Consider the following 27462-nt stretch of genomic DNA (forward strand, 5'->3'; position numbering starts at 1 on the left):
TAGTCACTTCTGGAGGAAATGCAGGCAAGGTCTGCGTGAAATTTAATATGCCAGGTGTGCCTCAGTGAAAGTAAGTGCCTGACACCTAGCTATGTTATTAAAATGTCTTGCAACTTCACATCTTCTTGCTAAGATGGCACTGCATGACTTCAGTGACAGCAAGCCCATTCTCTTGGTGAGATGAGAGCGAGAGAGGACAAAAGAGAGGACAAGCAATAAGCAGTACTCCTGTGTTGGCAGGGCAGCGGGCCAAGAAACTCTCATCTGTTGGTACTTTTGCTGTGACTTTGGCCAGACTCAGTTTGTGGAGCCAGCTCAGTGTGTCTCAGACTGCAGGTCATGGGATTTGCTGAAGGGCTTAGAGGCAGCGGCGCAGCCCCGGGCAGCAGCTACCGGCAGCTCAGTCCCTCCAGCAGCCGCCAGTCGCTGCCTGCACTGCTGCCAGCCTGCTGCGAGCTCCTCGGTGCCCCAAATCACCGGCAGCAGCTCGGTTTCTCCAGGATGGAGAAGTGAAAAAAAGCTGTAATTACTGGCCACAAGCATTTGCAGTATACTGTGCTCCGGAGGAACTGAGCTGCAGCCAAACAGGGCTGGAAGCCAAAGGGTTCGGTACAACGCCTGGGCCAGAGCAGGGTTTCTTAAACATAAGCTTATAGGCACACACCAGAAGTTTCCTTCTTGGCAGATGTAAGCTCTGAAAAATGTGGCAAGGAGAGCAGGATGTTCGGTCAACCCTTTAATAACACACAGCTGTAATAAAGTCCCGGCTTCCTACAAGTCAAAATAAATTTTGCCACCAAGCTAACTGGAGCTAGTGCTTCAGATCACGTAGCTGGGAAATGTCAGGGTGGAGAGGACGCACGTGGTGAATTTTCTCCTCCCATTTGATTTTTTTTCTTTCTTCTCCCCTCTCCATTGCAATGCTGCACACCACGGCATCTTTTCATAGCAGCTGGCATTTTACAGCAACAAAAACAATCCTTGTAACATACTTTGTATTTAGCCGCAAGTGGGAAATTTTCAAAGGCTGCCTTCACTCTGGTTATTGGACTTCAGAGAACAAGCCCAGGAGACAAATGGCCAGCTGAATGTCAGGGTCACCGGCACTCTTGCCACTTTTGGTAAGAAGGGAAGCTAAGGCTGAGGTCAGGCCCTTGTGTAAACCTCTGGTTGGTCACTGAAATCGTTGAAGCATCCAAAAAACACAAACGACTCTTTCCCTCCCCCACCCTTTTTTTTTTTTTTTTTTTTTTTTTATTCCCTCATTCGTTTTGGAGACCAGCATTATAGGAAAACTGCAGTAAGCTCTTTTCAGGGTAGCTACATGTTTTTTGACTTGTTGGCATCCCAGTAAAATCCTGACCTGCCAAGGGCATTCAGCCCTGTACCTTGGTCCTGTACGAGGTCCAAGTTTCGCAGCCATTAGGCAGCCGAGCTGGTAAATGCTGTGATTTAGAGGTCGCTTAATGGAATCTTTTGCCCCAGAAGAAATTCAGAGTAAAATCCACAGTGACACTTACAGAAAAATGGTAAGCTTTAACAGTAACGTGTTGGGCTGAAGGTGAGTTGAGACATGGCTGCCAGGCTTTGGCCAAGCCTGGCTCAGGGGTAATGGGCGGTTGTCCCCCCCAGCAGCTGCCCTAAGAGAAGGTACCTTTACTGTGCTGAACACGTGAACTTGTCCTGGCAAGAAAATCAGGCTGCTGGTGAGGAGCAGGATGAGCTGTGGCCTGTCCCTTGGCATCTTCACCTTGAACAGCGGGGAGGAGAACAGGAAGGAGCAATGTCCTTGGGAAGAGGATCTTAGGGGACAGAGGGTCTGTTGAAGGAGAGGGATGAGCTAATCGTGAGATTTCCTTCTCTGCTCCATTAGGATGGAACAAACTTGGTCCCAGATCAGTATCCTTTGGGTGCTGTTCAGTACCACTAGGGAACTGCCGGTTAGGGATGCAAACAAATCTTGTGATCATCTCCCACCTCACATTCACTGACTCTAGAAGGTGCTGTCAAAGCTTCCCAGACGGTGGGAGGTCAGATGAAGGTGTAGATCCTCGTTATGAACTACTTGGTTATATTACATGTTGAGGTGTAAAGCCTGCTTGTGAAAAGCAGACAATAACAGAGATTTTCAACGGAAATGTAGAAAGTGTCCTGCTAAGAAGAATCAGAGAATTACCTGTTCTGTAAAGGCTTTCCCTGGCATTAACTCAATATTAACTCACAAACGTAGGACAGCCAGATTCCAGGTTTGTCCTCACTGTAACAAGAACATACTGATTCAAGTGGGTCATGGGCAAACTTAGACAGCAAAGCCCGGGGGCTTTTTTGTGAATAATGCCTACAAAGTCAGGTTTGTATCTCAGGGTACGTGACTTGCGAGCTCTTTGGGGGATGCTGTTGCTGAGCAATCACCAGGACTCTGCCTGCTGGGTGCTGCTCCAGCACCCACAGCCGTGACCTCAAAGACAGCTCCGTGCTGTCTGAACCTCAGCAACTATGACTGAAGTCACCAATAAATAAATTGATCGCTATCCTTCGGCAGGCAGCCGCAGCATGTTTTTGACTCTGCCTTTACAAATCTTCAGTCAGTCATGAGACCTGCGGACTCCACATGCCGAGACAGCGCCCAGACGCTGTGGATTTGCCTTTATTAGAGAGGACCTTTAAAGGTTAAGACGGAGCTTAAACAAGACTGAAACAAACTATGTGTAGGCCAGATCCTAAATATAGTTGGAATACCACCCCTTAACTGGCTGCTGCATCTCTCCGACCCAAATTCTTCTTCAAATGCCTTTTTAGTTGTTGGTAGAAATTCAGCTGAAGTATAAACCAAATTGAGTTGTTTTTCAAAATATGGTTCTGGAAGAAGTGGATATGGGCACGCAGAAGAAAAACTACCCTTGTAGCTGCACATTTGATTCTCTCACTCTTTGAGAACTCACTGCATAAGACAAAAGGCAGAAAGAGAGATTCCCCAGCGGCCTCTGCTAGCACCTTCCTTTCTGTGACATGCTTTTAAAACTCATATGCAACCATTGGCTGACAGGAAAACTGCCTGAAAGTTTGTCATTGCCAGTTCTGGTCATCTGCACTAAGTACAGTGAGCCTGCTGATGGGAAGTGGTGAAAGAATTCATTATTTTGCTTTGCTTGTGTACGTGGCTTTTGCTTTACATATTAAACTGTCTTTATCTCAACCCATGAGTTTTTGCATTTTTACTCTTCCAATTCTCTCCCCCAGCCTGCTTGGGTGAAGCCAGTGAGCAGCTGCATGATGTCTAGTTGCCAGCTGGGGTTAATCCACAACATACGGTTTTCAAATTGCTCCTGCAATATTGATCCAGACACTGCTTTGGATTATCTGAAGATATTGGGTGGGTGGGTGTGTGTGTGTGTGTGTGTGTGCAGCACGTGCCTTAGGTGTAAGTCGGAGTGAAGTACAAATAGATTTTAGTCTTTAAAAAAAGTCCCAAATCTCATCCTGTCTCCGGCTGTCAGATAAAATGATAAAGCAAAGACACTTTCCCAAACAGCCTCACTTAAAAGCTTGAAAACCAGCTGCAGTGTATTGATTTTTTTTTTTTATCTGAAAAATTCATTTTCTGAATTCTAGACCAGATCACTCTTGGCTGCTTCTCAGGCAGATTCAAGATGCCCCAAACAACTCCAGTGGCACTGAGAAAAGCAGAGTATAAAGGACAATACACAAAGCAGCACAAAAGCCTTGAATGTTCTATTTAAAGTGACTTTATTAAAACATTGTTAATATAAAATGTGACCAAGTACAATTTTTTTGTAAGAATGTTTAATAAAAACATATTAAAGAAAAGAAGGAGCATCAACTCTTGTCAAAGCACAGGAAAAACCTACCAGGATAAGTAAAAAGTTCTGCAGCATGTTCTACCAGCTGGTCCCAATGTGTATTAGGGTCAAGTTAGCCGATGGAAGAGATAGGCAGCCCAGGTTCTTCCCTAAGAAGCTTTAAGGTATTTAGCAGAGGTTTAAAATTACACTCCTCAACAGCAGGAGACTTGGCTTTCAGATCTCCCCATATCAAAGTAACATTAGAATGCGCATCTTCACGTTGGATTTATAACTTTTCAGCAGCTGAATGTACAGAAAATTAGATTCACTGGTAACCATAAACCCCAGGGTTAACATTTGTCAGCTTTGAAAAGAAGGTGCAAGTCAATACTAACTATACACCTAAAGAATTTGTGCTGAAGTTGTTCTAAGCTATATTAATGCTGGATGCTTGTAGCAAATGCTAAAAAGGGTCAGCCAAGAAAAAACCAGCAGTAAAGTCCATGCTGGTAGAAACAACAAGTGTCTTCTGAACTGCTGAATGCAGAGATAATATCCACGAATTACAGGAGTTTGTACCTCTCAGGAAGCATGTAAAGCTTTCAGAAGTCTATAAATAAGGCTACGCAAATGCCTTATACTCTGTGGCAATCTTCCCCTTTAGCTAAGAAACCTTATAAGAAAACACTAGAAAAACTGGAGGTTTTGGGCTTGATGGCTCTATTTTTTGGGGGGGTGGGGGGTGAGGGTGGTGTAGCTTAAAGCATTTTCCTTGATCAGCAAGTAAGTTTTAATGCTCCATCAGCATCCTCTGCTTGTTCAGAGCAAGCAGCACACCAATTAGAGGCAAGGATTCTTCCAGGACATCTCAAACTCTTCCTGTAACAGGCAGAAGAAAATCCTGAAGCATCCAATTCTGCACATTTAACTGCCCCTGGCACTGAACCAAATGTCAAGTGCTAATCCATGAGAAGCCTAGCACAATTATGGTCTAGGAGATGGTGACCTTCTTATAGCCTTGGCTGGGACCCATTAGACCCATTAGAGCCCTGCGTTTTGCCTTCTACCCCAAACAAATGCTATGGGACTATTGCTGAGGTAAAGGGAAAGGTCAAACCTTTGGCATTGGAGCAGACCAGTCACTGGCTGTGCGTAGGGGGAATTAAGGCTTCAAGGTGAGGTAAACACAGTGAGAGTCAGTGTGTAAATCATGCTGCATTTCAGAGACGACAGATTCAAATGACAGCTAGTCTTGTTCTCTACATTTTAAACACCAAACAAAGGTAATTCGAAAGCAGAACTGGAGGCAAGTCTGCTGAGGGCCACCTTGAGATGCCTCTCTGCACCTCGGGAACAACTGTAACCCAGATGTTGAATGCTGAAGAGAATGTACCCACAAGGAGGAAAAAGCACCAAAGTTGATGAGTCCTTGAGACGATAAGCTGCTTAAAAAACAAAGAAGCCTTATACTGCTATGACCTCCCATAAACATAGTGGTTTCCTGACACAAAGGTAATCTACACTCCAGCAATTCCCAGTGCTGTACTTCCAGCACTACCATTATGAAGAGTTATGCTCTAGTAAGGAGGCAGTGAAATAAATCATCAGGCTTGTGTTCCCTGAAGACAGTTTCTCCCATTTATTAGGTGGTGTCCCATTCCCCTCCACCCACCCCCAAGTCTTTAATCCAAAGATCAGAAACACCTGTCATTTCCCCAGGTCATTTTTCTAACACTGTTATGTTATTTTAGCAGATTTGTAGGGTACACACACAGTGCTTCTTTGGATCCATCATTTTGGCAATGCCTTTGCCTTCTTCAAAAGAAAAGTATTTTCAAATAAGTGGTAAAAAAGTTACTAAATGAAATATAGGAATCAATGCAGTTCTTCCGTATGCTTATTTTTCATACTGGTTTTGCTAGTTATCTGAAGTATGGAATTATTTGCTCATTTGGAACCATTGCATGTGCAATGCTATTTCTTACAAGCCACGCTAGCAAGGTTTTGATTGAAAACAGCAATCTGGTCCTGTAGGTTCCATTTCCAGGATATGGAGACTCTGATTTCTTTTTCTTTAACATGTGTATGGTAACTTCTCCCACCCTCTCAATACAGTAGCTACTAAAAATTTTAACAGATATTAAAAAAATATCCAAAAGAAACCACACTTCTATCACTGTTTAAAAACCAAAAACGCATATGGTATTACAAAAGTTTATACAAAGGCAACATTTAAGAGTTTGAAAGTTACTTCTAGAAAAAGACACAAATGCTAGTAAATTAACATACAAGGAGAAAGATATTCCACTCCTTCCCCAAAATTGCTTTGATCTATTTTGAAGTATCTTTTACCAGTTGTCTAGAAAATCAAAGCCAGTCTTCAAGATAACATTGCTTGTACTAGTCTGCAAGGAAAAAAAAAAAAAAAAAGTAGTAAGATGTGGTTGCTAATTATGGTATTACAAACTCAGTACTTGACTGCCTGCCTACAAAAGAAAGTTTAAAATGTTGTCTGCCAATATTTCAAGTTCTTCACCTTGCTCTACGATACCCAAGAACCTACACCAGAAAATGCTAGAATGCGAAAATACTCACAACAACCAAAAAGGCAATTCCAGATAAAAAAAATGAAATTCTTATAGTGAACTGCAGGCAACATGTTATTTTTTTTCACCATGGAAAAATTCATGAAGATCAATTTTTAGACTAGAGTGGGTATTGCAGAGAATGAAACAAACAGAATGTAAGCATCACTAATTCAATGGATTCCTTATTGCAATGACAGCCATTTTTTTCCAGAAAACTACAGTTTAAACTTTATTGACAAGTTATTTACTGGGCTATCAAGAACATGCTCAATCCTGCAGTGTTGCACTTTTAGCCATGACATTTATGGTGATTTTAGTGTTCAGGAAGACTATGCAAGGGACGCAGCTGAGTTTCTGGATTCTCTTTCTAGAGCATGGCTCTCTTCCCCAGAATAGGGAAGATAATCCAGAAAAGAGGAAACAAAGAAAATTCAGTCATACTATCTTCTCTGCTACTCTGTTCACAATTTGACCTGGGAGGATTGTTTCTCCACAGAGAAAAATCAGGCCTTTCAAACTATTTCAGTTCGCTAGAAAACATTCACAAAGGAATTAACACTATAATAAACCATTTGTAGGAAAACATGATAAAGCCTTTAATTAAATATAAACGACTACCGTGGTCACAATTAGTAGCAAATCAGCTCAAGAAGCATTATGTCTTAGCTTCAGAAAAAAAATAACTAAACACAGGGCTCCAAATACTGAAGTGGCTTAAGTAGTGTTCTGTCCTAAGTGCTGCCACTTCCTTCTCTTGCAAGTATTTACCTCATCATGCATTTTTCTGACCTTACATCATCTTGTTTGGAATTTAAAACATCACTGTTGGGAAAATATGGTAGAGAAAAAGCTATGTGACATGCTTAAGGTGTACACTAATATGTTAGGCTAATGCCAGAGTGATGCTACAGATTCCAAACAGAACTGCACAGCTCTGAAGAATCACTCTTCTACTTCACAGTTTTCAGGCTTCAGACCTCTTCCGCTTCTTTCCCCCACGGTGTCATGTCCTGTTGTTCCCTTTCTTTTCTCACAGATCAGGATCAGCTTTCTAAATAGCTTCAATTGGCTATTGAGCTGCTTAAGGTTATTTTTTGTTGATGGGTTGTTTGGGGTTTTTTTATTAAAAAAACAAAACAAAACAAAACAAACATTGAGAAGGCTAATTCTGGAAGCTCATTCCATTTCCATTTTGGACTTCAAGAGAAAACACATTTGAAAGCAGCCCAGCTGCCTGGGACAAAGCACTGGGAAGTGGCCCTTGGGCTACTGCTTAAAACAGCTGAGAACCTAGTTCACCATTCACTGCTATGCTGTGTGTAACAATAAAAGTATCCTAGACTCTAGTTTATCTACTTTCCAAATTAAAAAACTTTTTTCCATTGAGTGTTTTGCTGTTTCAAGAAAAAAAAAAACAACCAAAACAACTCTTTTACTTGCTATAGCAAGCTCTTTACCCCAAACTGTTAGGTGGCTTGCTGTCATTTAGCCACTGGATACCATGTCAGTGTTTCTGGTATTATATTTAAATGATGCCTTTATCCTATGCACTTTACTACATTAAAAAAATGCTTGACTGAAACAAACAATTTCAGTTAACATGTTGGTTAGATAGACTACTTTAAATTTGCAGGATAAAAAGCCAGCAAGTTTAGCTATGGCTTAAGGCTTTATGGAGTCCCTAATCTTCCAGAGCAGCCTTGTCAGATTTTAACGTGCTATACAGTTTTTAAATCTAAGGACAGCGGATACAGCAGTCCTTACCTGTCCAGGCATTTGTGGATCTGTAAGTATAGTACCATCAGTATCTTCCTTGTTTGTCCTAGAAGATGCCAGGCCCTGCGGTGGGTCAGGAAGAAAGAAGTCATCTAGAGAACTAACAGGGAGTTGAGTGGGTCGAGGTTTCTCCCATTCAAGAGATACAGAAGGTAGGCTGGGGGCAACAGACTTCTCTGGTTTAGTTACACTGGGCTTCTCAGCTTTTGCCACCTCCTTTGGAGTAGACTCTTGTCTGTAAAAAGAGGGAAGGGCTTTCTCTCCTTTCTCCATGGACTTGATCTGGCTGGGAGTCAGGGACTGGAACTCAGACTTGTCTCCTTCAAACTTTGAGCGCTCTGCATTTATCTTCCAGAAGGAGGACTCTTCTTCCTTTCTGGATGCTAGCAACCCATCAGAGCCAGGGGTCTTACTGGCCTGAGAAGATTTAGGGACTTGGACACCAGGTGCTGCTTTAACGGGCTGCCTCTGTTCATTTTGCAACTGGGCACCACCTTGCTCTTGTATGGACAGAGATGCAACGCTGAACTCCATTTGACTCTGTTCAGGGTTAAAGAAAAACAGTATTTCAAAGCCCTTCACAAAGACACAGTTTTGAACTTCTGTTCCTGATGCATATAGATAACACCTTTGCCCACAGCTAGGCAACTCCCAGACAGTAGACACCACAGCAAAGCTAACTTATTTTCTCCATAAATGTCTATCTTTGTAGCCACATAAAAATAATAATTTTTAAAATTCTGAACTCTAAGCAAACATAAGAGTCCTAGACCTGCTGCAGAGGAGTCAGAGAAAGCAATCGTATTCGAGTTATTCAGTGCCATCCAAGATAGCAGTGCATAGCATGCACAGCGCTAAAATATTAGCATAGTGGCACTAAAACATTAGACCAGTTGTGGATGCATTTTGAAACCCATAGAAGTTTTACATGAAAATATAAAGCAAAAAAGCTTTACAGCGCAGTTTAAAAGGTAATCTTCCATTATAGTCTTTGAAATAGTTGGCAACATGTTACAACTCCATCTACTTCCAAGACAAAGGATTAGATGTAATGGGTATGTGTAGACAAGTAATTTTTACAATTCTAATGCCCCTCTGAAGGAAGAGAAACAACTCCAGCAGGACCAGTTCTTCACTTATTCCAGAGCCTTGTTTTGTTTTTACTTGCAGTGCAGATAGCCATACTCATTTCTGAGAGGTTACACTGGGTCAAGGAAGCAAGTGACCACAGTTAAAGCATGATACAGATCTTGCAAAAGCCACCCAAAAGTGAAGAGTACTTCAAAATGTTCATTTTACTTACCACCACTTCAGTAATCTTGATTGTCAACTAGCTGGACACTAAAGTTAAGCCCTATTTCACTGAGGAACACGTAAGCTTTACTGTATTTAGGAGCACAGCACCATAGCATGTACTGGAAAAGAACAACCTAATGTCTAGACTTCCGCTTGTAAAATGGAACAAACAATGAAAAAAAATATTTAAAATTGCATTTACTGTTAGAGTGACACTGTTGTCATTATGGGCCTAATTAGTTTTGAAAAAATTCAGAGGACATTTCAAATACTAGCTTTTGCTACAAACAGTTAATAGATACTTTTGAAGTTCATTACAGATTTGTGAAGTTTTCCCCATTCTACTTCACTACCTGGCCTTTCCTGAATAAAACTGCAATAGCATCTATGGGCCTGAGTCTAAAACAAGTCCTAGTTGCATATCATTTTCACTACAAGTGTTTGATCTCAAGTCCTACATTATTGTGCATGTTAAGTTCAAAGGGAGTCTAGATCTAGCAGCTCTCACACGCCTAGTAGTTAATATTCAGAAACTTCTCATCAAAGTACAAATGTTAACTCAGCAACTGATTATTTATAAAACAATTTTTTTTCAAACAGTCAGCAGCTGACTACACATAATTTGATTCATGGACTAACATCTGACCTTTCTAAAGAATTAGATACATTAGATATTTTTCCAAGGTTATAGGCAAGGAAGCACCAAGTTCCGTGCTTTCATTAAGAATATACTGTGTTACCAAAAGATGCAGAACACAAACAAGCTGTGATTATAGCTCAGCCAGAATAAGGCGAGTGCAAGGATACATGCAACTCTTACCAAACAGCTCGACACCCCACCCTGCCTGCAAAAAACTAAGAGGAAAAACCTTAGTGCTCCATTTTTTTATTTTTTAAAACAAAAGTCATGATGTAAAGTTAAGAGCAGGAGATTTTTCCTTAGATAAATTCTGCATAAACAAACTATGGATCCATAGTTTGCATCCATAGTTTGTTTATGCATGGAGCACCTCCCCTATGAGGACAGGCTGAGAGTTGGGGTTGTTCAGCCTGGAGAAGAAAAGGCTCTGAGGAGATCTTACAGCAGCCTGCCAGTACTTAAAAGGGGCTTATAAGAAAGATGGGGAGGGACTCTTTATCAGGGAGTGTAGTGATAGGATGAAGGGTAACAGTTTTAAACTGAAAGAGGGCAGATTTAAATTAGATTATTAGGGAGAAACTCTTTACTGTGAGGGTGGTGGGACACTGGCACAAATTGCCCAGAGAGGCTGTGGCTGCCCCATCCCCAGCAGTGTTCAAGGCCAGGCTGGATGGGGCTTTGAGCAACCTGCTCTAGTGGAAGGTGTCCCTGCCCATGGCAGGGGGGTTGGAACTGGATGGTTGGAACTGGTTGGAACTGTGGTCATGTTTTATGTTCTTTCATATGGGTCCAAATATCAACTCAAGAGTTCTGGTTTGCAGACCGCTTCTAGTATAGAGAAGAGCGTGGCACTGCAGCACAACGCCAGGCAGTTGTACCCTTTCCAACCCACTCATGGATGCATGTTCTGGAGAGGATGCCCTCTTTGTCCTTTTAAAGCAGAGACCATGGGGTGTACCTTCCCCTTTCAGAAGACAGGACCACCCGACATTTAAGATTGCATATTTGTGTCACGGTATGCTTCGGAGATCAAACAGTTCATAACCTGACACAGAATAATCTGAATAAAAATACTTCTTCAGGAGTTTACTTTCTCCCCCAAGGAAAGCAAAGATGACAAGACTAACCTGACAGGTTTTGAAAGCACTGCGTCTCAGCATGATGCAAATACAGCCCCAAGAGGTCAGATGTATAATTCTGCTTCTAGCATTTAACTTGAGAAGCCAAGAACTTCTGTACACCACTCACAAGTTATTCTATTTTCCTTGAAATATATAATGCTTCTATTTGACTTTCAAGGCTACTTAAGACATCTGAACCCCTAAGAAATGTAGCTGATGAAAGAAAACTATTAATATGCAATATTTTAAGTCACAAAATTGGCAATAAAATACTATAAACACCCTCCCCCCCAAAAAAACCCCACCACAACAGAGCAGCAGTATAAGTAGGGAGATGATTTCATGTAGGGATGGAGAAGACCCATGCGTGAAAGATGCCATGCTGACATCTAAGTCATGAGCAGTGCTGTATGTTCTAATGAGTCACTAGACATTAGAAGTGCGAGTTTAATTAGTGTTCTGCTCTCCATTTTTTACATCAGATTGCAAACTGGCAATTGGTTGGGTCAGCAGGAGAGGGAAGGAAACGACATTTATAAGACAGTTACCCCCAAAACGTTTCCTTTTCCTTTAGGTTTGCCAGCCATGAGAATATCTTGATGCACATCTCTCCTGGCCCCAATCAAACTTAGAGTAGCAGCTATTCCGTAACGGGCCATGCCGCGTGTTCGCTTTCCTTGGGCTGAAGCAGAGCTGCTGTGATCTGCAGTTGCACACTTCACAATTTAGCAGCAGAACTGCACTTGTGGCACTCTACCAGCTGCCACTTTGGGGAAGCAAACACTGAACGCTGCGTAAGATTTCATGCTCAAAAGTGAATTGTCATTTAGGCACAGTTTTGGATTCTAGAAATAGGGTTTCAGTCCCCAGCTGCTTTCACAGATTTTGTATGACTTCGAATGAGCTGCAGTTTCTGTTCCTTGATTCCCCACCTAGGGAATAAAATAAAAATACTTTCTTTTTCCTACCATTTGTCCAAATTGTATTTCTGGGAACTGTTCAGCCCAGAAAGTCTCGAGAGTTTGCACACAGGCTAGTACAGTCCCAACTGCAATTTCTAGAAGTTATCAGAATTCAAATAAAAGCTATTAACAGCAGTAGTATTTTAAAGATACTGCAAGAGCAAGTCATTCTGAACACATTGATAGAGAGACAGGGAGAGAGAGTTCATGTGAAAGCACACACAAGTAGTTATTTTGAGGCAGAGCAAACCTAGAAGTCTGTGTTCTTTTCAGTCTTATGCCTCTGGTCCCAAACCCCTGCAAGGGTTAAAATAAAGGATGCCTAGGTCTTGGATCATCTTTCTGTCTAATAAATATAAGTAATATTAAAAATTGCAGTTTTTAGGAAGCTGCATGTCCATCTTTCCTTAAAAAGACCATATTAAGGTATTCAGGAATTTTATTTATTGGATTAAAAAATTTAGACCTAACTTCAGTCTCAAGGCAGGGATAACCCACCAAATCGTCATACTGGCTGTATATACCCACGGGAAACAATGAATTCTAAAAGAGAGGCACCACACACTAAGAATGTAATGATTTAATAATACTGTATAAAATCAGGTCTCAGTTCGTAAGTCTATATTAAAAACAAGATGACCACAAAGAACCCAGGAGCTTTTTTTTTTAAGCATCTTATTCACTCATCAGGAATGTGTAGTATTTTACTAAACAGTCAAGCAAACACAGCCAAAACAAATTGTTTTGCTTGGCAGCCTGAAAAATCCAAATTGTTGAGACAAAGACTGCAGAAACACTGTCAAAAGCAACTTGTTTTAAACACAGCCTGATATATGCAGAGGTAAGAAAGCCAAGTTTAAAATGATTTAGAAGATGATTTTGCTTTGCTGCATGGACAAAACCAAAATAAATATGGGACCCAAAGCAGTTGCAGTTTTTGCTTTGTTTCCTGTGCACACCGTGGGTGTTTTCAGGATCTTTTCAGAGTCAGAAAGAAATCCCTAGTCAGCAGAGACCAATTGCAAGGGCAAAAATAGAGCAAAGCACTCAAAAACAATCTAAGTAATTTTAGTCCATATAGAAAGACAATGCCAAAGATACATAGCATGGAGCTTTGGAAGAAATTTCATGATCTATTCTTTGGTGATAAGAACAGCATTTTAGTCTGCCACTGTTACTGGTTAGCCTGAGCAAACTCATACTGACAGTATCTGCTATGTGCATGGTTTTATGCTCAAAACCAACTATCTAAAGATTGATGTAGGTAATTGAATCCTTAGCCGAGAACACCTGGCCATGCAGATTAAAATAAACCTTGAACACAGCTACTATTACCACAAGTTGTTGGGTTTTTTTCTTTCCTCAAGAACTAATAGTCAAAAGTAGTCTTGCAGTACTGTGTTTTAAACATCTGTAGTCTAGATCAAAAAAGGAAGTGAAAACCGAAAACCTCAGGCATCACTCTTCTCTCCTTCCAAGGAAGCATTGCCATTTATACCAGCTTGATAAAAATAATCACACTGAAGTATAGTTTGTAACAAACAATTCTAATATAAGGCTGCTAAAGAAGGAGGGAAAAAAAATTATTTTCTGCCACTTTCTTCCTATTTAAAAAAAAACAACACAAAACCAACTAGGACTTGTACAAAGAAGGATATTGAAGACTGTCTTCTAGTTTTAGATAAAGGAAAGAGTTTGCAAACCACTTTTTTAAAGTGCAACATAAATTTTTCTTTCAAAATCATCGCTAGGATTAGATCACTTCTGTAGCAATATAATTACAGAATTCAGACAGAAAGGGAGCAACCAGATTATGGAAAGGATTGAAGACTGACACTTTCTCTTTTTGCTTTTTTTTTTGTTTGTTTATTTTTAAACACACTTTGAAGGCTTCTCTTTTCAACAAATGTTTGAGGGCCTGTTGAAAGTAGAAGCGAGCTGAATGCAGAAAAAGCCAGGAGTTAAAAAGAAATAAGTACAAAAAGGACTCTCTAAAGCTACCTTCACAACTATTCTACCTGTATCAAGACCAACAAATTTTTATATGTGCATGTGTCAATTTTAAGCCTTTGGAATAAAACCTATTTTAGTTAATAGTATGAATTAGAAATAGATCCCAACTTATTCCCATGCTGCTCTGCGCACTCAATGTATTACCTGAGGTGGCAGACTGAAATTACATTTTCTGCCCACTACTAAATTAATTTTCTTTTAAAAAAACACACCAAACCCAGAAAGTTCTGAGTTCAGAAGAGTTGCAGAGAAATTTTGTTTCCAAACCCAGGCATGATTCTTGTTTTCCATTTATATCTTGGGGTCCGTGCTGAGTTTCACTGAATTTCTACTTCAAACAAACCAAAAAACCTCAAAGGCTAAACTCAGCCAAAACGTCAGCTTTCATCTCACTTAAACCTGAAGCCATAAATAGAATGCCCTAAATTCATAAACCTGGCTTTAGACCCAGTTAAAAATGTAACCCACATTTCAAGATGTGTTATGTTCATGAGGGGCTCCACCCATGAACTAAATCACTCCCTCCAAATTCAATCTCTAGTTTTAAAATGTCAGTTTATTCACAGTGCCATGAGAACTCATTGCTTCCTGAGTAGTCTTCCTTCTGAGAAGTGCTACAGCTTTCTACTAAAAAATTAGTATTTTAAATGCTGTCTAACAGCTAACTCAGCAATTTACATTGTATTTCTGCTTTGTTAGCCTTGTTTGAGGGTTTAAAAATAAAGAGGTAAGACAAACAGCTAAAAATGGTGGAGATATTCATGCAAGTGTTTGCTGTGATATAAACTACTTGAGCCATATCTCACATTTGTGTTTAAAATAAGAACGCAGAAAGTTTACTTTTGACAGAATTGAAGTTATCAAGCCCTTCAACAATGTTCTGCCCAAAATGACAGCAATTTAGTACACCATTCTCTGTGTAAGTTTGACAGCCATGGAATTAGGGAATCCATTCCACTAGCTAGCATGAGAAAAATTTGTCCATAGCTAATCAACTGGAATCACCACTGGCATCACTTTAACAGCTGAGAGAGGCTCCAACGTGCAGAAGACATGCCCTCCCCTCTTCTCACTACCCTCTCATTTTTCCTGAGGTTAGTTACAGACAAATACTGATTTTGCTGCTTTATTTTTTTAGCCTCAATGTCAAAAAAAAGAAGGAAAAAAAAAAAGAAAAAAAGACCCTATTGGTTTTACTGATTTACATCTCTGTTTTCTCCTCCTCTGCAAAAGCAGAAAGCTAACACCACATTCCCTTCCTTGGATAAGGCAGAGCACATTCATGCAAAGCTGCAAAAGAATGAAGGAATTTCATCATCATGGCAATAACATGCAAAAAACCCCAAACCAAACCCTCTGCATTAAAGAGACATCAGGGAAAAGAATATTATGGAAAGAATAACCCATCATGGGGTAGAGCTCATGGAATGGAAAGAGCCTGACAGCGTGAAATAACAGTGGGAACAGATTTGGCTCACAAGACACCGAACGTGCATTACAACATGTCAACCTTATTAAACAGCTCATTCCGGTTTCTTCACTGTTTCCCCATGCTGGACCGACTGGGCAAGGATACTTGTTCCTCAGCCGGTACCTCATGGAGAAATTGCATTCCAATATTATCTTATTAAAGTACTGGTTAGGGAAGAGATCAAAGAGTAGGCACAAAGCAAGATCTCCACCTTTAGAAATGGAAGACTCAGCAGTTGAAGGATTTAGCTGAAAGACTAACACAATATGAGGCACTGAGGAAAAAACAAAAGGAAGAACCCACACAGACCAACCAACCCACACCCTGTAAAGCCAGACAAAATGGATTCTCTAGAGTTTTGCTAAAGGAAAAGATCATGCAACTTTTCAACCTACAGCTGAGGCACAGCTTTTCTCTCTGGTCAACAAGGAGGGAGTGGGAGAAAGAGGGAAGCACAGCTTGATTAGCTGAGACAATTATTTCTAAAGCAACCTCCTCCCCACCTCACTTTTCTTCAGCAGTTACAAGAGTGTTCCCATATCATTCTGTTAGCCTCCATTCATTACAGAAAATCATTAAACTAGAGCATCTATCCATTGCAGTCCCTCATTTTGAGACACCAGGAGGATCATAAAAATAATCTTAATCAGCAAGGGACAAACCACAGGCTGGGTTGAAAAAACACTTCACTAGACATACAAGCATTTAAAAGAAAAGACAACTATCAGTTAAAGAGAAAATCCATTTGAGTGCAGATGCATCTCATCATGGATCACTAGTCGGTGCATTACACGAACCACCATCTCCAGGAAGTTCAAGTATTTAAAACTTACAAAATCCTATCAAGACAGAGCTTAGAAATACAGTTAGAGCTGCCATGTTCCCAAAACTGGGTTTTAGGGTTTGCACCAGAAAGTAGGGGAGAGACAACACCACTGTCTCCAACATATGATTTATTTCACCTTACTGTTAACGAGGTCCACACTCTTCTCACTACTTTTCTTTCTGACAGCTTCACCCAAGTGCACCCATACTAAAAGCCTCTTTAGTATTGTACTAAAAGCCAGTGGCTGCTTCTTCTAAGGGTCCTGAAAGACAGGAGGGATTGCCTGAGCTACCAGGCTTCCACTGCAGGAAATCCTCCACTGGCTCCTGAACGACCACAGCTTACAATGGAGTTCTAAGGCCAGTGAAGACTGGCAATGGTTTCTCTTAAACTGCAGCACTGTATGCTGCAGGGACCCAGGAGTCACATCAAGTTATAGGTTAATCAGCATCTGCAAAGCACAGATGGGGTGCTAGCTACAGGCAGTGACCTTGAGCAGAGAAGGCTGACAACAAGCCTAGGGTCAACCGGATTAATTTTGTGTTCACTGGCATTTCCAAATAATTACTCTGCATTAGGCTAAGATTATATTCATAAGCTCATACATGATTATCTACACAGTTCAAGGGCAAAAATTGGAGGAAACAGGGGAGAAGCAGCTTTCTCTGGCAGATAAAGCCAGAAAACACAAAGTCTGAAATGCGTGATTAAACTAACATGCCCACCATACCCAGTTGAGAAAGGCAACAAGCTGTGTTTTTGCTCCCAGACTTTCTTCAACAAGAACCACCAAACTTGATTTCCCAGCACAAATATGGTGCAACTATATTTCCATTCAGAAAGATGGAGAAATCTGGCTCTGTGTTAGCCTTATGAGAATCCCATCATAAATAATGCTTTAACAAAATACCAGAGATAAAGCAAGGAGAAAACAAAACAAAACAAAAAAACAACCAAAAAACCCCCAACCCACCACAGAAAACTACATTATTTTTTGAAGGAGCTGCCTTTTGGAGAGGAAATAACACAATGCTTCTAGCATAGCCCCAGGTTAATAAGTTGCATTACATTCTAGTACATAACAAAAAGATGAAGGGTAAGACAGGCTTTAAGAAAGAATCCAGTGAAGTTACTAGATATCTGTACCTCTCTCACCCCATTTCCCAGCTACCTTACTGCTGACTTGAAAAGTGAAATGCAGTTACGTTTGTACAATATCTGAGACACTGGTCTTGCTAAACATGGAAATCTGTTAAAAAAGTTTACAATGAAAAATCAAATAATTGATAATGAATCAGTTTTACGCCTGCACTTGAAGGCAGAACATTCATGAAGTACATGTTGTGTTTCTGTTGACGTAAATCGAAGCACACCAGTCCCGCTTCATTTGCAGGATGGTCACTTTACACAGCTCTCACAGAATAAAGGTGACATTAGTCTATCAAGTCTCAAAACGAAGACAATATAAATGCACAAGGAACAGTATAAAATGACAAACCAACATTAAAAATAAAATTGCAGCATATTTACCTTCGTTTCCCAGGAGAACGGAGCCGAGTGTTCATCTTGCCAAGTTATGTCCTGAAATAAAATTCAAGAATGACTAAAAATCAGATGAGCAGCTTTACCTGCTCAGGAGCATCATACAGACGACATTACATTGCACTGCTAGGAGCATAACAACCACTACCACAGAACTTGCTAAAAAGCGAGAGCACTACTTGGAGATGGGGCAAGGTTATCAACTACTATACCAATTTAACCTACAAAATAAATGAAGGTTTAACCTGGTCTAAACCTCTTGATATGGTTTCTCTACAAATAGATTTAAAAAATAGCTTTTTTAAAAAAAAAAATATATATATATTTCCAGTTTTCTACTAGGCATTTTCTTTGGTAGCCACTAGCAACACACAGGGACAGAAATAACAAGAGGAGCAGGGGCCTTAGGGAAATAAAGTCCCATTTCCTCCCCTCCACAGACCGAAGAACACATGTGCAACCAGGCAGTCATATGGCAGTGAAACAGCTGTGCATCCATCAGGCCAAGCCACAGCTGGATCCAGCCCTGACAAGACACATCTTTAAGCCACTTCAATGATGATCAGTCTGAAATAAGTATTCGGTGCTGTTGAAAGAGCCACACAAAGTCTAGAGTAAAATCCCAATCTGAAATAGCTTCTTTTAAGAAGCTATTTTTCTGAAAATAATCCCGATTTGGGAAGTTTAAATAACATCTTCATACATAGCATGCCCTCCAGAAATACACGTGACCCACATCGAAAAAAGAAGGGGTGGAAAATAAGTACATAAATAAATAATCGTTGCTCACATTTGTTCCAGACTTGCAACAAAATTATCACACTTCTATTCCTAGTCGTGGATGAGTCTTATTTGTACATTGGATGTTCACGCTGGTAGAGGTAATGAGCTGCACCCTCCATACTGAGTATACCACTGCTTGGCTACCCCAGTACATCAGGGGAGGAACAGGAGTCGGAACGGCGGATGGAAGGAGAAAGGCCAGGGAAGGAGAGGACAGGACAAGGCTTGTTTCACACTCCTGCTGTTCAAAGGAAAACAGAACTAGACCATGCTTTAAGCTAACATAGGAACCCTGCATCTTACTATGACTGCCCTTTTCTTCTTATTTCTGACCTCTGCCTTTATAGAAATAAGTTTCTCAGACATCTGATAGCTTTCTCCTGATCCGCTATCTCTTATTTCTCCCTAGGCAGATTTTGCTGGCCAAGGGCTATGAAATCTCAATTAGAAGTGTCTGAAACCATCTCCTAAACATGAAAATGTGTCATTCTCCAACTATTACTCACCTCTGAAACACAGGGTTTCTAGCAGCGAGTATTTGTGGTGTATATATGAGGGTAATCCCATGCTCTTAAAAAGAACTGGGCTGATAGAGACCATCTGAAAGAAAAGGCCTGGGCTTTGCTGGACCACACATTCTGGCCAAAAAGGAAACTTGGTACAGGAAATTTTTGCCGAGAACACAAGTGTAATACTGGGTTCTCTCATTCCAGGAAATGGATATTCATATTTATTAATGTTTAAGGGAAACAAAGGGAGTATGAGTCTGCTTTTTAGTATCTGTTCTAACTTCTATCAGTATTTGCACTGCGAAGTGCTGCTGACCCCATGGGAATGCCACACCACTTAGGTGGGATGCCTTGCAGCAGGCGAGTGTCAAATTATTTCAAAATCATTTTAAGACTGTATCCTTTGCCTCTGAAACTGGTGGAGTTGGCACTTCATTTCTGAAGCACGCATGACAGGAATCACGGTCCAGGAGGGAAGAGAGACGGAAGAGCCCCAGCCATGGGATTGAGTCTCACACACAAGGTAGGACCGTAACCCTTCTGTTCACATGGGGTCTGGACAAATCAGTACTCAACTTCAACCACAGCAGTAAAGGACAGAAATGAAGTCCAGCAAACAGTGTAACACTCCTACACGCTGTCACAGCACCTTAAAGCTCCAGACACGTAGCCATAGCTGTCAGTGGGTTTTACCTAAGGAGTTTAAAGTAAGCTCTGACTTCTTGCCATTTACGGGACATGCAAACCAGCCGTGGACCAGTTTTAATCTTGGGAGCAAGCCAAGACCATCCTCGTCCCGGATCTGAGACAGCCAGTTCTTTATTTTCCTGTATTTGAGGCAAGTGTAGACAGCACTGGGAGGGACACCTCTTCACCCAACGCTCGCTGCACATCCTCAACTCAGCGACGACACTGCAGCTGCAAGCAAGCCCTGCCGACAAAAGGCAGGGATAGAAAACCAGCACAGAGAAGGCAGAGGGAAGGTATGAAGTTGTCGTGGACCAGGATACATCATTCCCTACAGGACGGAGCAAGTCAGCTTCCCACTTCATAGAGTCCAGTATCTTCTCCACTGCCATTGCACTTGTTGGCACCTCAACTTGTAGTCTCAACCTCCAGCTTAGGCAGACAGAAATCTCCTGAAATGAATTAACGGTATTTTGGTACTGGCTGTTAAAAAGTTCTTGTGAGAGAAAAAATCTAAGCCTTTCATAGATTATTTCAAAAGATGGAAGTAGTAGACACTTGTTAGGCTGGAACAGTTCCCTGAAACAAAACAACCATCGATTTTTCTTCTTAAAAGGATGGCTCATTGTATCTCAGGCTGCACAGCCCAGCACACCTCAGAGCCACTAAGTCTGAGGAGCTTTGCCCACATTCAAGAGATCATCCATAGGATCTAGCAAAGGATAAAATAGGAATAGACATGGTTTGAGGATACAAAGCTTCAAGGAGTCGGTGTCTGTAGTTATCTGGAGTGTACTTGAAGCTAGGGTGAAGGAGACAGTTGTCAGGTTCTGTCCATTGTCAGGGAAGGGAAGGAAGTTTGTGGCCTCCACCTCTTGTGCCCTCACACAGAGGACATGCAGAAGAAAAAGTGAGAAGCAGGAGAACAACACAGTTCAACAGTTTCCTGTCTGACGTGCCTGATTCATGTTTATCACCAACAAAATCTGAGAAGTAAGTTTGCTTTCTGTAGGATTAACAAGTTCTCACACGCTTTAAGAAAATGGGAGCAAAAGCATCAACTATTTCAATATTCACAAAAGTAAATTATGATTGGAAATTCTAGAGAAAAAGGCTTCAAGGCTATTTATCATCAACACAGATTAGAAGAGATCCATATCTGATCAGCTTTTGTTTTCAGCACACAACAAAGCCTTTTTCCAGAAAGAAGGCAAATAAATACACTTTTGTTCACCAGCATTAAAGAACCTATTTGTAAGAAACGGGGCCTCATGCAACATATTTCATAGCTGAAAAAAGAAAAGAGAGGCAAAAATCCAGTCATACACTTGACTTCAACAACCAGCTGCAGAATACGTAAAAAAGAATCACAAACTACATTTGCTATATGTAGGCAGCTTGTTGCAAAACAGCATCTGAATTTCAAAATGGAAGACACTGGTAGAAACGTGCCAGCATATCTGACACGAGCATTGCTCAGAGCAGCTCACAATAACCAGGCAGTCACAAACCCACCAACAAATGCATCTTAGAAGTGTTATCGGAACAGGACTTGCTGGTTATTGGGGTTTAACTGCACTCAAAAGCTGCACTGCATTTTTTATTTTTTAAAAAGCACAAGTCTATAACAGGCCCAACATAAAAGTTATTGCTATATTGAATATTTGTTGCTTTAAAGCATTTTTAAGTAGGAGATAAAAGGGTCAATCCTTTCGCTTGGTGCCAAAGTTCTTAAGGCTAAGCAAAACAAATACTCTATCTGCCTTCAGGTAGGTAAGTCAAGCTTCCCTATTAAAAGATGATGAACGAAGCTAACCGAACTCTCTCATCTGTCTTCCCTCCACATGAAATGTTTACCACTTCCTAAAGCACATGGCATTTTCTTCCATGAAAAGTTTAGTTATTTCAAGTCCAATTCTTTGAGCTGCTGACTACCACTCAAATACTCAATATCCCTTTAAAAAAAAGAAAAATCAGACCTTAAATCCATGTGTATGTCACACACTTGTAGATAAAGAGGAACAGTATTAAGAGAAGAGCAAGAACTTGTTGTAAACTGAATATCTAAACTATCTTTCACTGAACTATACAGGGAGCATCCAGTGGCAGCAGCTAACATCAAACCAGATGCTTAACCAAGCTGACCTCTACAGTGGTAAAAGGGTGATACCTCCCACACACTACTGTTTTTCCACCTATTCCTCTCATGATGGCTCATAATTTATGGTGCATTTAAAAAATAGCCCATTTATATTCAATCCCAGATTCTATTTCCAGATTTTCCTCTGCTCAGTTAACCTCATTTTCTACCACTACAAGCCCTAGACATAAATGGAGAAATGCCAGCAATTGGAGGCTTGTTGGGAAAGGGGAAGCTCTGCTTGAAGATTGCAGCCTCCAAAAGCCCCCAGCCAGAAGGCCTAGGCTGTCTAGACACAGAAAATGATGGTGAAGCAAATAGTCTCCTGGTGCTGGGCCCATGTGTGATGACAGCAAGTCAATCTTCAGCAAACAGGACAAAACTTCTTTCATGAGGCGTTAAACGACCCTATTAGCCTGGAAGAGATGAAAAATATATGCATGACCTAGAGCATGTGACTCTATAAAACAGGACAAGATAGAGAAGCAAGAGATGTTGGGTCTCTCTAAGAGGTGGTGTTAGAAAATACTAAGGCCTGCAACCCCATCAAGGTTATTGAGCTGGTGTATCCTGGGGTCCGTTTCAACTAGGAAGCCTTAACTCGACACCAGTGAACATGTAATGGCTGGTGTTAGCATTTGCGTGCATCCTCACCATGACAGCATTGTTCACACAGGTAAATGCCAAGTCAACTGGGTGCCACCCAACCCAACTCTGTGCTTGAGAGAGAAATGCTGTCTAGGGAATCAGAGAGCCCAATTTCTGTACTTCCACTTCTTTCATCAAGCTTTTTGAGACTTTTAAAAATACCTTCAGTTCTTTGACAGCAAGATGGGAGATTAAAAAAGCAGCTGTGGTGTCCTGGCACCGATCCTTTTTAGGAACCGCATTCACAGTGGACGTCCAGCTTCAGTTATTAACTCCATGACTGGCAATGCCGCAATGAGGATAAGATAATGGAAGAGAAGGAGCAGCGGCACTCAGTTGACTCTAGCCTTTTGCTAAGAGTCACACATCGTGCTGCAGTGCTCTAGCACTACGAAATGAGTGGATCATGGCTACAGGATGCCACGGTTCTGTTACTGCACATCTATTTTCTGTCATAGCCTTCCCACACAGCCAACATACTGAAAGGTGTTTTTTAGAATGTAAGAGATGCTTATACTTTGAGAACTTACAGTCCTGGGCTACAAGTTCAGGAGATGAGTTTGGTGTTAGATAAGTGCTGTGGTTTAACCCCAGCCAGCAACTAAGCACTACGCAGCTGCTCACTTACTGCCCCACCACCCATCAGTGGGATGGGGGAGAGAACCAGAAGGAAAAAGGTAAAACTCATGGGTTGAGATAAGAACAGTTTAATAGAACAGAAAGGAAGAGAATAATAATGATAATAATAACAATAATAAATTAACAATACTAATAAAAGGATTGGAATATACAAAACAAGTGATGCACAATGCAATTGCTTACCACTCGCTGACTGATGCCCAGTTAGTTCCTGAGCAGCAATCCCTCCCCTAGGCCAACTCCCCCCAGTTTATATACTGGACATGACATCACATGGTATGGAATATCCCTTTGGCCAGTTTGTGTCAGCTGTCCTGCCTGTGTCCCCTCCCAACAACTTGTGCCCCTCCAGCCTTCTTGCTGGCTGGGCACGAGAAGCTGAAAAGTCCTTGACTTGGTCTAAACACTACTTGGCAACAACTGAAAACATCAGTGTGTTATCAACATTCTTCTGGTACTGAACCCAAAACATAACACTCTACCAGCTACTAGAAAGAAAATTAACTCTAGCCCAGCCAAAACCAGGACAAAAAGATATATGGGAAATAGTGGGGGGCGAGAAAGAGGGAACCAATTGTTCAGAGATACAAGACCACTACATATATCCTCCGGACCACCTTATCAAAGTGGTCACATGCATGAAAGTGGGACTGAAATGGTGAGAGTCCTGGATGGGTAAATCAGTATCTTCAGCATTCATTCTTGTATTGCTTTCTCCCAAGTCCTCCAAAGAACACGAGGTGAAAGAGATCAACTTTCCATGCTTAAGCAAGCACAGGTAGATCACTACAGATTTCAACATCAGTTAACAGGGAAGATGAGCTGTGGCTGGAAACATGAAGCTTTTGGAGCAGGTGTCAGCAAGAACATCATCAGACCAAAACACACTCACACTGAAAGCGCTGCAACATCATCAACGAGTGATTCTGAGGTATGCAGACTACTCTCCATTTCCTTGCCTCAGGATACCATCCACCATGAGACAAGGACAGCGGCCAGGACCAATCTAATTGCCCTGAGCAAGGGCTGGGTGACCACGGTATGTGCAGCAGTTACATCTTAGAAAGATGGCAGTAGTACAGCTCAGTAAGCTGTCACACCAGAAGAGGGCAAGATAATAAAGCTCTATAGGCAAAGCATTTGCAAGCCTGGAAAGTTGAACCGAAATGGCAAAAGACCAGATGCCGTGGCTCTGTAACAGCAGGACAAGGAGGAACAATTAGTGAGCCAGGGCAAATGTCCAAGAATCAGGTTGAATGCCAGCAAGGGAGCAGGGGGAGAGGAAGCTATCAGATGAGAAGCCAGGAAAGGCTCCAAGGCTCAATAGTGCCGTTAGAAGAACTAAAATGGAAGCGGAGGATGCCAAAATGAGTGGAATCTCTTTTCTTCAGAAATACAATATATATTAACTCCAGCTTGGAAGTCAAGGAGGAAGTCAGTTGAGGCAGATGCTTCCAAAATTACACATCTTGCATCACGTAGTTTGATGAACCATGCTTTCTTTGGTTAATGGCTTCACAAACGCTAACAGCAACACTATTTGTATCATAGCTGTATTTTGGGGGAAAGAGGGGAAAAAAACCCCAACTTGCCAAATTTCAGATGGACTCTCTAGCTGTTTTGTCAAGCAGGAAATGATTACTTCCATACAGTGTAGCACAACAACCTACAACTTGCTTGCTTTCCTTCCGGATCCACATAATTCAAAGCAGAAAGCACTGCAGAGCTGTCTGAGACTGGGAAAGCTGAATATACTTACTTTCCACAGTCATTAACCTAAACCCTTTCACAACTAACTTCAGGTTTAGGTTTCCTTTCAAAGACTGCTTGCACAACTAAATTTGCTGTCTTGCATCCTTCTATACCTCTTTTTCACCAGGAGTTATGGTCTATTACTAGCAAATATTTACCTAGAATTTCTGGTATCACGGACTAAACAAAACTGAGCCTGACTGCATGTTCTCTAACTGTAGATACGATGTGTGCGGGACACATCATCACACCTTCCTGACGGGTGAAACACAGGCAGCAGTCTTCTAGCACAAAGCTGGTCAGGAACCACGATGCCAAGTATCTATGTGCTTCAAACGCTTCTTAGAAACTCAATTGCAAGGGATATTGGCAAAGAGACTAAAAGCAGCACTGTTCTCTTTAAATTGGATTGATGACTACAAATGCAGAAGCAGATTATTTTTTTCTGGTAGAAGCCACTAAAGTTAATCAACAATAGGTCACTTTAAGATATTATACGAACATAGCGAAAGATAGCAGCTCTGTAATCATACCAAGATGTAAAAGAAAACAAAACAAAGGAAATCTCATATGCAGAATAAGAGAGACACAGGATCTGAAGAGCACTGCCAGGTCTTTGCAAGCATTGTTAGACCTTCCTCTTCAAGGGATCACGCTCGGTAACATGACCCACTGCTCCGGACCGGGTACCCTTATACCTGTGGATTTCTACAAGGGCTGCCACGCTTTGCCATTAGACAGATGGCTCTCGGAAGCTTCAAAATCCATACTTTTTGCCATCTATCTTTCCACACCCGTGTTTTTCCTGGCATGTGACATGGAACAGGCTGCATTTTTTTTTTTTCCTAGGTGTTAAAAATACCAAGAGCTGGAATGTTTTCAGTGTTGTATTTTTAACTGTGTCTAAAATTAGAAACAAAAAGGAAGAGGTTTAACTGGGTGTAAACATTCCCTACGGCCCGTTTTCAGCAAGGGGCTGTTTCCAGAGCTAGCCACGGCCATGCCCCGCTTTCGGGGGGGCAGCTGGTACCGGCCTCTTCTCTAAGTCTTCGTTTTGCAAAATCCACCTCAGAGTTACTTCTGCTTCTCTCAGCCAAACTCCCGGTTTGGTGCCTTTGCTGCTCTTACCGTCTGACCAAGTCCCCTCGCTTACGGTGTAACATCCCGCCCTCCCGCAGAGTCACGGAGGGGCGAAAAGAAGGAAATCTCATCACACACACACGCCCCCCGCACCCTCCCCGTTGCTAGCGACTAGAAAGGCCCGCTCCTCTCCACCGCCGAGCGCCGGTCTCGGCGGCAAAGAACCACCCGTGACACCGGGGCTACGGCCACCCCACCCGCGCGGCGGCGGCGGGCCCGCGGAGCTCCCCTCGCTGCCGGATCCCGTCATGGCGGACCCCCACCCCCTCACACAGCCGAGCCGAACCGCCGCGCCCCGGCGGCGACTGAGGCGAGAGGGGCGGGCCCCGCCGGCGCCCCCCTGGCCGCCTTTCCCGTCCCCCCGTCCCCGGCCGGGGCGGCGGTACCTCGTCGCCGAAGCGCACCACCTTCTGGCCCGTGTTGAGGCGGAGGCTGGGGTAGGAGGCGGGCGGCGCGGCGGGGCGGGCGGCACCGCGGTGCGCGGCGTAGCGGGCCTGGACGTGCGGCTCCACCAGGCACTTGTCGATGATCTCGTCCTGCTGGCGGGGCGGCAGCCGCTCCCACTCGGGCCCGTAGCGTTCGCGGATCCGTTCCTTCTCCGCCATGATTTTACGCGCCATGGGGCTCAGCGAGGAGAAGTAACTGAACCGCTTGCGCTCCCGCTCGTCCAGCGGCCGGTTGCCGTTCATCACCGCCGTGCGGGAGGCGGCGATCGCCGCCGCCATGGAGGCCATGGCCACCCCGCCGCCGCCGCCAGCCCCGCACGCACCGAGCCGGCCGCGCTCGCACGGCGGGAACGGGAATGGGAACGGGAACCGCCTCCTCCGCCCTCCCTTCCCTTCCCTGCTCCGCTCCCCTCCGGCAAACGCCGCCTCCCCTCGCTCCCTATAAAGGCCGGCCGCCGCCCCGCACACCCCGCCTCCCGCACGCCCAGCGCCCGCGGCAGCCCCGGCCGGCCTCCCCCGCGGCGCCGGCCGCCCGGCGCTCTGGGGCGGGCGGAGGGAGGGAGGGAGGGAGGCCGCCTCCCGAGCCCGCTTCGGTAACATGGAGCTGACCGGGTCGGAGCCAGCCCCAGGCGTGCCGAGCCGGAGCCGAGTCCCAGGCTGCGGCCGCGGCCGGGCCCCGA

At 42.8% G+C, this 27462-nt stretch overlaps 1 protein-coding gene across 1 annotated transcript; it reads right to left on the bottom strand.

Annotated features, from left to right (window-relative positions):
• Window positions 1–3730: 3730 nt before the first annotated feature.
• On the bottom strand, window positions 3731–27200 carry C13H1orf198 (chromosome 13 C1orf198 homolog). Its single transcript, XM_030035249.2, has 4 exons — window positions 26723–27200; window positions 18027–18077; window positions 8156–8707; window positions 3731–6208 (listed from the first exon to the last, which is right to left on the bottom strand). The coding sequence occupies exons 1-4, from the start codon at window positions 27068–27070 to the stop codon at window positions 6152–6154; spliced, it is 1008 nt and encodes a 335-aa protein (XP_029891109.1). The 5' UTR covers window positions 27071–27200; the 3' UTR covers window positions 3731–6151.
• Between the last annotated feature and the right edge of the window lie 262 nt (window positions 27201–27462).

The sequence above is a fragment of the Aquila chrysaetos genome, chromosome 13, assembly GCF_900496995.4.
Source record: "Aquila chrysaetos chrysaetos chromosome 13, bAquChr1.4, whole genome shotgun sequence".
Lineage (NCBI taxonomy): Eukaryota > Metazoa > Chordata > Aves > Accipitriformes > Accipitridae > Aquila > Aquila chrysaetos.